Genomic DNA, 15710 nt, shown 5'->3' with positions numbered 1-15710 from the left:
AAATTTTTATTTTTCGTATATCTAGGGACTTCATACTTGTAATACATAACTTTTTAAACTTATTTGTAGTCAGTTGTTTTTTCCTGATAAAAAGTTTTTGTTATAGTTAGTTTACAAGATCAAAATTTACACGACGTTATTTGGTTTGTCTTAAATAATTTTTGTTCACCTTCATAGTGGATAAAAGGATATAGGAGCAACATCAAAACAAGAGATTCTCATCGGGAGTAAGGCGACTATGGGATACCCTGAAACCCAAATGCAGCTCTCGCTAACGAGTTCATTTGCCTTAACAGTAATACAAAAAAAAATTGAAAAATAAGTCCCTGGTAATCGGAATCAAACACAACACATAAACACAGCAATACATAAACACTCCAATAAAAACAAAACAATAACTTTTGCAATGCTGCCTATAGAATTCAATAAGACCCTCAAGAAAGTGTACTTATATGCATTCATTCTCGCAATTTGCGAGAGATGTCACAAATAATAGCGATACCTATCAAATGCAACTCGTTACTCTTTAAAAAGTTACATATCAAAATTGGTGTCTAGCTCTATAAACCTTAAAGATCTGCTTTAAATTTTGATATCTGTTGTCTGGAAACTTGGCAAAAAAATCGACCGTCGACAACTGTCCTAGAATGACCTACGTTGAGTTGCAAAATGATAAAAAGGGTCTAATGTTTTTTGCAAAAGTATGTAACAGGCATCTACGACCTAGCAATCGATAAAAAACTGCTCGATATAGAAAAACTGCTTATTTTCGCAATTCTCTTAAGTTTTAAGGGTCAGACCAAAGACAATATAAACACTAAGATGAGTAACGCCCATACATTTGAATGCGACGCAAAATTTCTAGCCTGGCCTTTCATTTGGCCCTTGAGGCTTCGTACGGCATGCCTGCCGACTGGTTGTTCGTTCTCCAAAGGCCAGACGAACGAATGCCGAAGTCGCGGCTTGCTGATGCTGACACGAGTTACGAAGTTAGTCGCCAGCAAAGCTGGTCGATGCTGCTTTGCGTCGCTTCGTTTTCGAAGTACATTGAGCGAAAAAGTTTAGAGCTTCAGTCGACGCAAAGTGCTTATGCTTTATCCGTGAAATGCATGCTTTATTTAAATGATATATTACTCTAGATACTAACAAATAATTTTACAGGAAAATTAAAGAGCTTTTATAATTTTCACACAAGGCGCTTCTTGCGCAATAACTATGTTAAGAAAATAGCACACATAGATTGATTTCACTTTTTTTTTTAGACAGTGTATGCTCGAGAAAAGTTCTTGTCTCAGCCAATAGCGAGCGTGCTCCTTTGGTTGTATGCGTGAATTTTACATGCATAAGAACTTTAAAGCATGTATGTATGTGTTGTTATTCACTGCTTTGGCTTAAGCTGAAAAGAAATTAAATTTGTTAGTTTTCTAGAGCAGATCATGACCTATCCCAAATTTGTGTTGATATATGAATGCATTTTGTGAACTGAGGTTGGCTCCGCAGAAAATACCCGAAGGTCATATTAAGTTATGACCCCATTATAATTATAATGGTCTCCCCGCGGTGTTCCCTGCGTACTTTGTTTTTTATAATTCGAACAACAAAAATAATAAATAAAATGCATTCATATATCAACAGAAATTTTGGGTAGGTCGTGATTTGCGTTAAAAAACTAAGAAAATTGTTTCTTTGCCAGCAAGAGACTTTGTCAGAGCAGTGGATAACAACACATTCAAATATGCTGTTATGTATGTATATTCACACGCATACAAACATAATTGCTTGCATGGCCGTCACAGAGCCGAGGCTGAGACCAAATTCTATTTTTAGCTTGTTCGTTCTCTCGGCTTTGAGAGCGCAATGCTACAAATTTCGTTTTCGTTCTCAATTTTCAAAAAATCAAGCTGCATAGTAGCATTTTGTTGTATGTCGTTACTCATCTTAGTGTTTATATTGTCTTTGGTCAGACTAACCACTCTCGCCGCCGCTACATAACTATAAATCAATTGAAACTACTCACCAATTTAATCTTAAATTTTAATTCAATGTTATCGCAAAATAAGATCTCTTGCTGAAAATTTGATCAATATAAGTTAATTATACGTAGTTAATTCATAAGCAGACTAGCTCTAGCACGAGCTGCAAAAAGTTTGGTATGTTTGATTTTGTCCATGATTGTGTATGTATTTTGCTAATCTAAATGGTTAACTCACAATAATACATGAAAAAATGTTTTATTTATCCCAATAGTTTAGTTAGTAGTAAACTACGAAAACACGTTAATAGATGAATACTCAGTTTTCGGCATTTGGTCGGCATATATATATTTGACCAACGCTACTTTTGACATTGAGCGTTTGCTCAGTTTATCTGCATTGGGTAACCATTTACTTATTGCATAAAGTCAATCTTACCAAAGGGTAAGAAGGCTGTAATTGAGTAAGCGCGAGTTAATATAATATTTTGGTTTATAGCACTACGTTTTGAATTTTTCAAGTTATAAAATACAGCCCAGTATGAATTCCGAAATGCTTGTGCAGGTGCAGGTCAGTCATTTTAATGCGAGGTCAACAACACAACTTCTCAGCGACAAGCTTTCGCCTGCGCCACTCCCTGGGAAACTTATTGTTAAATAATTTCTGTTTGTATTTCGATTTGCTTTAAAATTACGTTTCAATATTGCGAGAATAGGGAAGGGTATTAAAAACTGAATTATTCCCATATTGTGTCTACAATACCAGAGCCTATATATCTTTGGTGTATAAAGCTTTTATTATTTTTGAGTTATACTTAAAAAACAATCGAAAAATCCATATTTATCGATCATTTACAACAGTTTACACATTGTTGATACGAATATATCGAGAGTAGGTCCTCTTAAAGTGCCCATGTAGTACAAGTTTTTTTGAATTTATTGATATAACTTGCCCAGTATCCACGAAAGCAATAAAAATGAATACCGAAATATTGTTTTGGTCATATTGGTTTTAAGAGTTATGAGTCACTACATTTGGCATATAGTTTTCTTATATAGTATGCATAGATTAGGTATTTTCCAGTTTTTGGATAATATCTATCAACCGCCCTGGAGTGTGTGCTTGTGTTATGAAGAATTTTCAGGTTATCTCCTTGAATGTACCAATACACTTATGCGTTTCTTATGCAAAATTATTATTATATACTTTGATACTAGAAACTGGTATTACTCAAAATTGAATATAAAAAAAAAAATAATTGAATATACATACATTTATTTTCAGCAAGCGCTCACACTGGTGATCAAACTGTTGACGAATATCCGGACATAAGTGGTATTTGTACTGCTAGGGTAAGGTGAACCACGCTTGAGAAATAATACACATTATACACATTATATTTTTTGAATTAATTAGGAAGCAATGCGTAAAATGACAGAAGAGGATAAGCAAAAAATTGCCCAACAAGTAGAACTATTTCGTCGCGAGAAACTTACATTTGATTCTGAGGTTGCAAAATGGGATGACACTGGCAACGACATCATTTTTTTGGCAAAACATATGTGTATGATAATGATGGAGATGACTGACTTCACTAGGTATTTCCTTACGTATACATTAAGATTAAACTTTTGATTTTTTAAATATATGAATTCTTTATTTTTCCGCTTTCAATACTCGTATAGTAAAAAGATGAACTTTCTGCATTTTTTATACGGTCAAAATAATAAGTTTATTACCGCAACTTAATTTATATGCTTAATTAATTTGCAAATAGCCATGACTTGTTTTAATACACTGAACCCTTTAAAAATACGTAACAATGTTATGATGTATTTGTGTAAATATATGTAACAGGAAGAAGGAAGCATCTCCGACCCTATAAAGTATATATATTATTGATAAGCAATTTCTAGCCTGGTTTCGCATCTGGCTTTTCCCACTTCACACGACATGCCAGCCGACTGGCTGTTCCATGAAATGCATGCCTTAGTTAAATAATTCATTTTACAGGAAAATTTAAAAGTAAATCTTTTTTTCACAAAACGCATTTTGTAAATATTAAAATAATTTCTTTAAGGTTGATTATTAACATATAATATATTATTATTGTTTTTCCCAACTAATTGAACCTTATAGATTATATTGTAGTATTGACTTAAATTAGTATTTTAAAATATAGACTAATTTATATTTGAATAATTTATATTTAAGTCTTTGGTTCAGGTCCGGAATTCCCGACAAGACCATCTTTTTGCGTATAAATAATCTGTCAGGCACAAAGCAAAGCAAAAACAAGTAAGAGGTTCTAGTCGGGAGCTCTCGACTAGCGGATACCTCTTCTTCCAACATCAAATGCATATATATATTATATTTACTATATATATCTTACTATTTACCAAAATTGCCCAAAAACCAGGATATCGATATCGATTTTTATCGAGTGCTTGGAACGGAGTAAGTTATCGATTATCGGAAACAAACTCGATTTGCGCGGGCACTAGGAGCATCTACATCTAAAAATTCAAATCTCTAGCTCTTATAGGTTCTGAGATCCTTGCGTTCATACATACGGACGGACGGACAAACAGACGGACATGGCTAGATCGACTCGGCTATTGATGCTGATCAAGAATATATATACTTTATGGGGTCGGAGATGTTTTTTTCTGCCTGTTACATTAATTTGGATTTTGCACAAATGCAATATACCCTTATACTTTTTAATGGGTTCAGGGTATAAAAATGTAGGGTTTCCATCTTTCTTAATCTTTTCTGTTCTATTACATTATTGATATTTTAGACAATTTTGTCGAACGCTTTTCTTATTTAAGTTTTTATATTGACAATGTAGATAGTACATATATAAATACTCAAAACGTTTGAAGTTGAAAACAAGTACCAATGAACCAACTTTCGCTGGTAACATTCCTAATTTTGGTTGAACGGGTGCACTTGGGTGCAGACAGACACTTAAATCAGGTAGCTTAGCTTACAAATTTCTGTAAATTGAGGTAACATCCTTTTATCGGCTTAATTTTCTGATAACCGAGCCGGTCCTAGCAGATTCGGTTATTCACTCGCTTTTAGAGTACCTGCTTCTTTACTCATGCAATCCTCCCTTGTATACTAGTAGCCCGTCCTTAGTTCGCGGATCTTACAATATACCGTGGATTTTAAAAAGTGAAATCGGACCCTTTCTCCATCTATTTCAATGCCATTTTATAAATGCGGAGATGTGAACCTTTTTTTTAATTCTTTTTTTTTCGTAAAAAATACTGCGTAAAAGAATTTTCTTGATTTCAAATTATATATTATAGTGTCAAAAAAATACAGATATTCATAGGCATTTTTGAACCGCAATGATCAAAGAGAAAAAGGTAGAAAAAATACCAGACTTGAAAGATTATAAAAAAACGGCATATTAATATTTTCTCCTAATATGGTGCTTCATGTGTCACTAGATTTGGTAACTTACTTCATATAGGTAGAGTAATCAATTAACTGTTCAGTTACAAACAGTTCTTTCTAAACATGTTTTTGTTGTATGTTTTATTTGAATCTAGAAAATTGTCCTTTATTTTAGCTAAATGTAAATAGTTTTTATATTAGTAATACCCCAAGCTGACATTGAATTTATTATATTATATTTAATATTAAATTAAAAATGAAAGTGGTATAGCTATCCATAAACTTACATTTTTATATTGATAATCTTTTTAAATATTTAGAGGCCGTGGTCCGTTAAAGACTACCATGGATGTTATCAATGCCGCCAAGAAAATATCGGAAGCTGGTACAAAACTCGATAAGCTAACCCGTGAAATAGCAGAGCAATGTCCTGAAAGTAGCACTAAAAAAGATTTATTGGCATATTTGCAACGTATTGCTCTCTACTGTCACCAAATTCAGATAACTTCTAAAGTCAAAGCAGATGTACAAAACATTAGCGGGGAACTGATTGTTTCAGGGGTAAGAATTTATTCGTTTTTTTGTTTTATTGTCATTATCGATGTTTTAATTTTTTGTTTTTTTTTTTTTTTTAGCTGGATAGCGCAACTTCTTTGATACAAGCCGCTAAGAATCTAATGAATGCTGTAGTGCTAACAGTAAAATATTCTTATGTAGCATCAACAAAATACACAAGACAAGGCACTGTCACTGTAAGTTTACCTACCCCCAATTTATATTAATAATAACTAACACCATTTTAGAATTTATATCGTAGTCTTAAATGTAATAAAAAAAATAGTGGCAAATTTCGCAGAAGCTAATTTTAGGACTTTTATGAAAAGGAAATTCAAAATGTATAATTTTTCGCACTCGGCTACATTCCCTTCTTTTCGTATTAGCAAAAAATAGTAAAAGAATTTTGGGTATATAACTAATTGAGCTGAAAATTGAATGTGCTCTAGTAGGCAGAGCCAAACAAGGAGATATCCTGTAAGCAGTTCTGAGATGCCATCACAAACATTCGAATGTACAACAATTTTTGTAAGAAATAGATTGCGTAGTACAATAATGTTCTTAAGTAATATATTGCAAGGAATGAGATTCTCTGTATCCATTTAAGTCTGACATTACAATCATTCAAGTTTTCATTGTTATATACGAATTGGAAGTATAATTAAGCATAGTGACAGCACATCATTCCCGAGTGTCGCTGTAATACCATGTGTTTTTTTGAAGGCATTAGTCCTCTAGCGCTGTCTTTTAGTACTGTTAGTGAACACAATCGGGATCTCGGTAGAACCATGGTTTCAGCAGCACACAGAACAAGTAGGACGGCAATATTCCATAACAGTAGCTGGATTCAAAATTACTTCTAACACTTAATCCTAAACATTCAAATATAATAAAAACAATAAATAAAAGGATATACTATTTTTTTTTTCTTTCATCTATTTTCAATGAGAATAAGGTAAACAAATTACAAAATCTGTTAACCATCAATACATCAAGACACAAATGCCTAATCAATATAGTCATAACGATAGCTGATCTGCATCTAGGCATCTGATATAGTCATAACGATAACTGATCTGCATCTAGGCATCTGATATTGAAGCTAGTAGGTTAACAAGAAATCAGACGCCGTAAAGACTTTTACTATAGTGTGATTTGTCCTATTCAAGTAGATATTAGCTGCATGTTGAAATCAAGTCATTATTAAATTGTTCTTCTTTTTTTAAGTCTCCAATCGTAGTATGGAAAATGAAGGCACCAGAGAAAAAACCACTAGTGCGGCCTGAGAAACCTGAAGAAGTTCGAGCTAAAGTTCGAAAGGGATCGCAGAAAAAAATTCAAAATCCTATTCATGCTCTTTCTGAATTCCAAAGTCCCGCTGATGCTGTTTAAAGGAGACGATATAAAATTATAAATTTAAGTATTATATACCTACTTATTATTTTATGATAAACATTAACTCTTAACTGGTAACAAATTTTTATCAAATATATACTTTACGATTTGCCCATATTAAATGGTTATATATTAAGCTGTTTGCTTATTCTTACTGACTATTGACTCAAGCGTATTATATCGGGTAAGGAAAATAGTGGGCAAAAAAGCAGTGTTTTACAATTTCAAATAATCAGTTATGGTTAATGGTTTATATAGTTAAAGGATATAATCCTCGAACTCCTAGCAGAAAGATGTGAATGTATGCCGCCGAAAATTCGTTTATTTTTTTGACGGAAAAATAACGCATGCAATTTTATTTTGACAAGAATGAACGACCTTCTCGGAACGCCAAGGCTTAAATACCATTCAAGCACATCGTGAGGTGTATCAATATTGACAAATACAACATTTATTCATTTTTAGAAAGATTTTTTCTATAGAAATTTATGAAATAGTAGTCCAATGTTTTGAATATAATTCTATATAAGGAGCTCTCCTGGGCCTCACAATTCTCCTAGTTGTCTACTTAAGGAGTGTAGTTCCTTCCTTCTTCGTCCATAACAAAAAGGATATATTCCCCTGAATCTTCTGTGTCTCCATCTCGTTGAAAATATTCTTATTGCATTCCTTTCCACAAGAAAGGTGAAAAATCCTATATACAACATTTATTCATTTTTAGAAAGATTTTTCCTATAGAAATTTATGAAATAGTAGTCCAATGTTTTGAATATAATTCTATATAAGGAGCATAGTTAATGTAGCTTCATCTAACTGCCGGGGCTTGTGAAGTTCTCTTGAAAGGCAAAAAGTTTTTATACGATGGAGCTATTCGAAGGAAAGTTGTACAGTCGAAAACCGTCCGGAATCCATTGATAACGCGGAATTCGCTGAGCCTATAAGGGATTGGAGCCTTTCTGGCATACTTCCCCTGAAGCCCATATCGGTACTGTAGAACGGAGATTCCAAATCTCGCGAGAAGCCGACGTCTACATAAAAAGGGCTCAAGAGATCTGTCTGCATTTTGGCTGCTTTCTGACTAAGACAATCTACATGTGGTCGAAAGCTAAGCCTGTTGTTTAGCATGACTTCTTGGAAGTTTTTGACTCAATAATAACATTGTCAACCAGGAATGCAAACTCAACTATCTTGCGGCATGTGTTAAGCAAAATCTGTTTTGTTAAGGAGGAGGAGTGATCCCTGGACGGACCCCTGAGATCCTGTAGCTCCTAGCACAGTCTTTCGTGTCAAAACTTTATATCCGATCGTTGCATATTATACGGTAAAGGAAGGAAGGATATGTATATATATTTATATATATCTGTTTATCCTGACTGACTGACTGCCTGACTGACTGATCGGTAATCAAAGCATAGCCCAAACCGTATGATCTAGAAAGGTGAAATTTTAACTGCAGTTACCTTACGTGATGAAGGTGCACGTTAAGACGGGATTTCGGGAAATTTAACCCGCAAGTATGGAAAAATCGCGAAAGATGTTTGTATGAAACTTTTTTGTTTACCATCCGATCGGCCTCAAACTCAATTGTAAAGTTCTTTGCTTTAAATTCATTTGAGGGGTGTCCGATTTACCTCAAACTTATTTTCAGAGCTCTACGTAAGAACTTAATGAATACGTGTTTCAACGATTTGTGTTTTTTTTTATATATTAAAATTTTGTTTACTTCCAGATCTGGTATCCTGGTACTCAATGTTAGCAACTTTCATCAGAGTTACGTAAACGATTTTGGAAATTCCACCCACAACAGTGGTAAATTAGTGAAAAACGTTGGTATGCAATTTTTTGATAACCTTTGGATCGGCCTCAAACTCATTTTTTAAAGATTTTTGCTCGAATTCATTTGACGGGTGTTTCGTTCTTTTTGGAAAGTCTATCCTTTCTTGGTGGAAATGGGTGTCAAAGATTTGATGGGTGACTTTTCGCGCTTAAATTCATTTCCAAGGATCCATAAGAAAAATCATTTGCGACTTGCTTTAAATATTTCGCAGAAGTAAAGTGAAACTCAAAGATTATTTTGGTGACACATTCATTTTTTCCGATTTTCTTCAAAATTATTTTCAAAGCTCTTCACAAAATCTTAATGAATACGCGTTTCAACGATTTGGGAAATTCCACCCGCAACAGTGGTAAATTGGAAAAAATCGTTTGTTTGAAAGCTGTTTATTTACCGTCCGATCAGTTTCAAAAGCTTTTTGAGAAAATTTATTTTATAAGTGCCACGGTTAAGGCCGGGCTATACATTTTTATAAAAATGTATTTGCAAACATATATCAACATGTCGGAAACACTTGAGATCGCTAATGGATAACTAAGTCTTAGATCTTACGCGCAATGGTGTTCTTGGTTTATTAAACTTTGATCTAAAGAGTCTTATGATCCATTAGTAACAAAAAAGCTATACATATATAATGTACGCCATATCCTTGAATTCTTCTGTGTCATCTGGTCACCCGAGTATAAGCTAAGAAGAAAATTTCTTCCTTTTGCCTTACGAGTCTTCGGTTATTGTCAAGATAAAAATTCATGGTATAATTTTTGATCACCGACAAAGAAATTACCGATTCTTGTCTGCATGCACTCGCATTTATCTGCTGGGAGTTTGACCAATTTATCCGTTAATTGTATAGACCACTCCCCTCATCTCACCATCGTACACTGTATCTATATCCGCATATTAATTGTTTTATATTCGAAAACGCCATCTTCGTACACCGCAGGCATGCCAAGAAAAACAAAAACCGTGCCAGTCGCCCAAATTTACGCACCCATTGATAAAAATATCTCTGCCTCACGACAAACCCTTGATCAGCTCATTCGCACACATTTGTGAGTGTGTATATGTGCGTGTGTAGAGCTCGAAATTCACAAATGCCAAAAACTTCAAATTTTGTCAAATTTGCATCGGGCAGGCAGACAGGCAACCAACACGCACACAAACGCATTAATGATTCCATCCATATAGAAAGGTGTGTTAGTGTGCGTGGTTGGCCGACCCAAAAAGTTATCATCCACACATGCCAGCGATCAGGTACCCATACCCCTACAACAAGCATGGAAAATAGCAATTTTGCACATGAACAGGCCAAACCCTTTAATAATATCACACATATGCTTACTTGAAAGAGTGTGCGTCAATTTTTGATCTTTTCTTAAATTCTTCGATAAGCCGACGATGAATTACCATTGCTGAAATACGACATAGATATTTTTGTATTTTAAGCAAAATAGGTCCCTACAGAAAACAGAAAATAAATATAAATATTTTATTTAGGTCAATTAATTGTGTATTAAATAAAATTTGATCAAATGTGAGTGCCTATTGCTACCACAGGCACAAAAGGCACAAAATTGAAGAAATAACCTCTGGCTCGCGACAAACACCGCGATCCACTTGTGCGCACATCCACACAACACAAACATAGGAATGTTTTAGATCTCGGGGAGGGAGAAAGAGATGGACGCAAGTGCGCAAAGCAATGAGCGAGGCACGTGCATACACACATATGTTTTTGGGCTGTAAGGATTTAAAAATGGCATACATACAAATATTAAGAAAACGCATCAGCCGCGACGTTATGCGCTGAGCGAGATGCGGCTTCATACTGAACGTTCGGCTTTTGAGGCCGGCGTTCGGCTGCCAATCTCAGCAGTCTTAGTATGTCTGGGCACACTAAAATGGTCGCAGGTACCATTGGGGTCGCCTCGTTTCGATTTTTCATGTTTCGGTGCCATTTGGTATGTCTATACATTGTATGGTTAGTGACCAAAGTCACTGGAGAACATATCGAATTTCAATTACCGGACAACAGTCGATTTCAAAGGTCAACGTAGGACCGACAAGGACAGTAAATTTCTTTAAAACTATATAACACGTTATATACCTACAATATTCGAAAATAGCAAAGTCAACTTCAGAGCAGCCAGAAAAAAATCCTAAAAGATAAATTTAATCAATCTGAAAATTGAGTTAAAATCATTTAATCCTTAAACTATAAAAAGGCATGGAAGAGGTATAATTAACGGATTAGGCACCGTCATTAAAACCATAACGGGGAACGTGGTTGCCGAAGACAACATCATAATAGAGAAAGACATTAAGAAACTGAAAGATGAAAATAAGAATTATACAAATTATTAAAAACACAAAAAGAATTTAATAATGAGATACATATAAGATTTATCAAAAACAATCAGTATAAAACTTCTACAGACTATTAACTTTAGAAACAACTCAACAAGAGTAAACAGTAATTTTCCTAATAAATTAAATTAAATTCAAATGTACCGCATCATACCATAACCCATAAACGAAAAGAAGGTAACACCTAAATATGTAATATACAAAAAGAATAGCATACGAGAAATTATAATTTAGAAATAAAGGAAATTGAAACAAACAAAATATGTATAAGTAAAATTTTAAAACAAAGGACAAGTAGTTGCAGTACAACTAACTTAAGTAAGCACCAGTAAGCACCGTGCCTCCCCTGATCCCGCGAAGCACGAACGATATCAAATACTTCCCTCACACGTCCGGTCTTCTTCCCTGGCTTTTTCTGAACAGTGGGGCCGCTAACAGGCGACGCCGCCAGTCCTGTAATTAAGAAGGCGGGCAAGAATCCGGTCGAATCGGCTACGTTCGTGTCCACGGCTAGCGCTATTTCCGGTAACATTTCGTCCCACGAGCTTTGATGCTCTGTTATGAACTAGGCAATCATCGTCTTGACCGTTCACTCCGTCCGCGAGATGGAACTCAGGAAAGCCGAATCGGCAGAGTATATCCTTATATTCGACGGCCACCTGAAAGAGCTTGGATAATGACGATAAATCTGTTTTCGCACATACAGTTTGTATTGTTGGCCGCATTTTCGAAAATTCTCCTTAATTCTCTAGGGGTCGGAACCAGCATAATGCATTAATGCCCGCAGGTCCACCACATACTGTTTGAATCCTTTACCATCTCGTTGGCGGCAGGTCCTGATCTTATTCTCTAGTCGCTCAAAATACCGCGACGGCAAGAAGAATTACAAAAACCCTTCTTTAAACTCGGCTCATGAAATGACACGTAACCCGCTCGTCATGAACCATAGGGCGGATTCGCCGACCATGACCTCGTTCATTGCCCTTTTTACCATGTCGAAGTTATACGATATGACACGAACTTCGAGAGCTTCCACCAAGGAAAGTGTATCGAATGGTCTACTTCCTAATTCGTTTCACGGCACGATGAAGTGTCTGCCTAGCCCGGTCAGCATAAGCTCCAGCGAATGTCTTCACTTCCACTTTTCACAGTAGGTGGATCCCCCGTACGCCCACCCTGGATTCTGACAGTCACCTATTTTCTTCCTTTTTTTTATTTTTGCCTTTTTTTCTTGATATCAGTGTACGGCCATTATTAACATATGCCATTTGGGCACTTCCTACAAGGCACGTGCACTCATCGATTCGGGATCCCCGAACAATCTTTCAATCTTATCAAGCTTAATTTTCATCCAGTCCGAATAGAAGTTATCAGCTTAAGTTAAGCTATCTTAGTCAAGTAAAAGAAGTTATGTCACTTCAAGATGGGCTCCCCAACTAAATCGATGATATAAATCTAAACAATCTAATCTGCCTTTATTTTTGTCTAATTTGGTTCTAAAGGACCTACCGAACCTCCTCCAATTGGCTGCTTCCTCACTCCACACGAGCTCGCAGATAGACGAACTGTATTGAGCAAATATTGTTATTCAATCCTTTTCAGCGATACAAGTCAACATATGCAGCTCGCTACTGAGCATGGAGGCCTTGTGAAATGTACCGAGAAAAAGATACAAGTTTTTTACTAGATATTCTGTCAGCTCCGAGCTACTTTTAGAAGATCGGCCTGCCAAACTGGCAAAAGAGTCAGACTCCATATGCAAAACAAACTTTTCTGGCACTACCAAAAGGGATGAGAGGGGCAAAAATATCGTTTATTTACCCTTCATTAATCCTTATTACTTCAACCTGGGACATTCGAGGTCCATCGCACTAGTTCAGCTTGTGAGAAACGAAAGTCGTTTAATGAGAAACGTATTTTTTTTAGCCGGGGTTGTAGTAGTCAGTTTACCCGGATCCACTTGCATGATATTTGTAGTGGGCCGAAACGCGATGCTAGTAAGTACGCACTCAATATTTTCCAATTATATTCTGTTTTCTTTTATTAAGTTCAACTTGTTGGCTTTGCTGCCCCCCTAAACTTTTCTAACCTTGTTAACCTTATTGTGTCTTCGTCCGCACGTTCGATACATACAATCACTGTTTCAAACGCGAAACTCCTCTCTTCAACGGCGAAGCTGCTCATTCTTAGATGCCAGAATTGCTCTTAATTTTACCACTAACACTACAACATATGTTGTTTGGTTAGTGATTTTACTTAATCAATAATCGATCCATTTTTAACTCCAATACATCCCCATCTTGGTTAAAAAGTTTTTTTTTTTATCGATTTTGATATTCTAGAATAAACATGTGGCGATCTGGCAGCACAGAAATTGATACATTTTAAGTTTTTTGTCTTTGTTATTTCACCATATTACGAAAAGTGTGTACACTTTCTTCTAGCTCGAGCTCTCTAACCGTCAACATCTACGCATCTTAATATTCACTTTTTTGGTGTCTAATAAATAAAGCTGCTATAGCTAAATTCGAAATATTATTATTACTTGTGTTGGATGTGGAATTTGACTTTTAAGTTCCATTCATATAACCAAATTGGTGACCCCCGACAATAACCAAAGTGTGGCTCGAAGCTAAGTCAAACTTTGTGCACAACTCAAAGTGCGACATACTCACGCAAACATAGAATTTTGCGCAGTTCCACGAAATACATGACGCCTAAAATACAATATAGAGGACGAAAATAATGCTAGCGCTCTCATTGAAAACAGCAATGCAGGAGTTACAGAAAATGTAAATTCTATTTTCGTCAAGATGCCATTTCCTCAACTGCATACGGTTACAAACATTGAAATGTTTTTCACAAAGCTAGAAAGTTGGTTTCTTTTACAAGGCATAGGCTTACGGAAGGAACAAGAGATCCCAAATACTTAGATCAAGTTCACGATCTTGTTCATAATGAGCCTCACACAAATCCATACACTACACTTAAACAGGCCATTGTTGCAAGGTTTGCTGAGTCAGAGATGACACGCCTCGTCAAACTTGCCACTGGCATTCAACTCGGTGATGGACGCCCAAGCCATCTCCTCAGCCAACTACAGCAAACCAACGCTATTAACGACGAATCAGTTGTACGTCGTTATTGGATTAAACGGCTACCTCCTGCAGCTCGCGCCGGTATCGCAGGCATTCTTGAGACTTCCCCAAATGCAACATTAACGTACTTGCAACAGCCGCTGACGCCGTAATGGATACATTCAGTTATACTGCATGTGATAACGTCGCAGTGCTTTCACGTAACAACACAGCAACTGAGCATCTAATTGACACCCGCATCACTAAGATAGAAAAACGTCTGGATGCCCAGGACATAATGTTTCAAAAGATCAATGCAAAACTTGGTCAGCTGCTGAACAGCAATAACAACAACGGAAATCACAACGATCACAAAGCAAGCGCAGCAATACACCGATCGTACAGGCCGATTCAAATCAAAATTGCAGGTATCATAACAAGTATGGCTGCAGTGCCCTACACTGCATTGTACCATATTCCTTTAATCAAACCAACAATTAGCAAACACCGTTGAAGAAAATCAAATTGGCAACTTCGACGGCCAATCTGTTCATGCCATAAAAAATTGTTTCAAGCTTAGTATAAACGTCCACAGTATAACAACCTCTAATCGACTATTTATTTCAGATACAAAGTCTGGTAAAAGTTCCTGATAGACACTCGCATACCTTCTGCAGCCATAAACGGACGTTACTTAGCATCACACAACATCTAGTGTAACTCACTGCGTTGAGACAAAAGGCCCACCAACATTCGCAAGACCTCGTCAACTCAAGCCAGACAAATTCAAGGCTACCAAAATGGAATTCGAGTTCTTGCGTAAAATAGGTGTGTGTTGACCACATTTTTTATAGCAAGAAAATATTCTCAAAAATTAATCTTAACCGTGCGTATCACCAGATCCCCATCGAACCAGGCGACGTCCCAAAGACTGCAATAACTACACTATTTGAATTATTTGAGTTTACACACATGAAATTTGGATTGTGCAACGCTGCACAAACCTTCCAATGGTACATGCATTCCGCACTGAAGGATTTAGACTTTGTTTTCGTCTATATTGACGATATCGCCCTTGCATGGTTGCTTCATATGTCT

General features: G+C 36.0%; 1 protein-coding gene across 1 annotated transcript in view; it reads left to right on the top strand.

Annotated features, from left to right (window-relative positions):
- Positions 1 to 7462, top strand: part of alpha-Cat (catenin alpha) — a 32987-nt gene extending 25525 nt beyond the window's left edge. Inside the window, exons 8-12 of the mRNA XM_002058703.4 lie at positions 3258 to 3325; positions 3390 to 3571; positions 5705 to 5945; positions 6020 to 6136; positions 7167 to 7462. Coding sequence (XP_002058739.1) covers positions 3258 to 3325; positions 3390 to 3571; positions 5705 to 5945; positions 6020 to 6136; positions 7167 to 7331 — 773 coding nt within the window. The 3' untranslated portion in view covers positions 7332 to 7462. The remainder of the gene's footprint in view (positions 1 to 3257; positions 3326 to 3389; positions 3572 to 5704; positions 5946 to 6019; positions 6137 to 7166) is intronic.
- The last annotated feature ends 8248 nt before the right edge of the window (positions 7463 to 15710 follow it).

Source organism: Drosophila virilis, unplaced genomic scaffold (genome assembly GCF_030788295.1).
Source record: "Drosophila virilis strain 15010-1051.87 unplaced genomic scaffold, Dvir_AGI_RSII-ME tig00003822, whole genome shotgun sequence".
Classification (NCBI taxonomy): Eukaryota; Metazoa; Arthropoda; class Insecta; order Diptera; family Drosophilidae; genus Drosophila; species Drosophila virilis.
The sequence above is the reverse complement of the archived record's forward strand: the minus strand, read 5'-3'. Positions and strand labels throughout refer to the sequence as shown.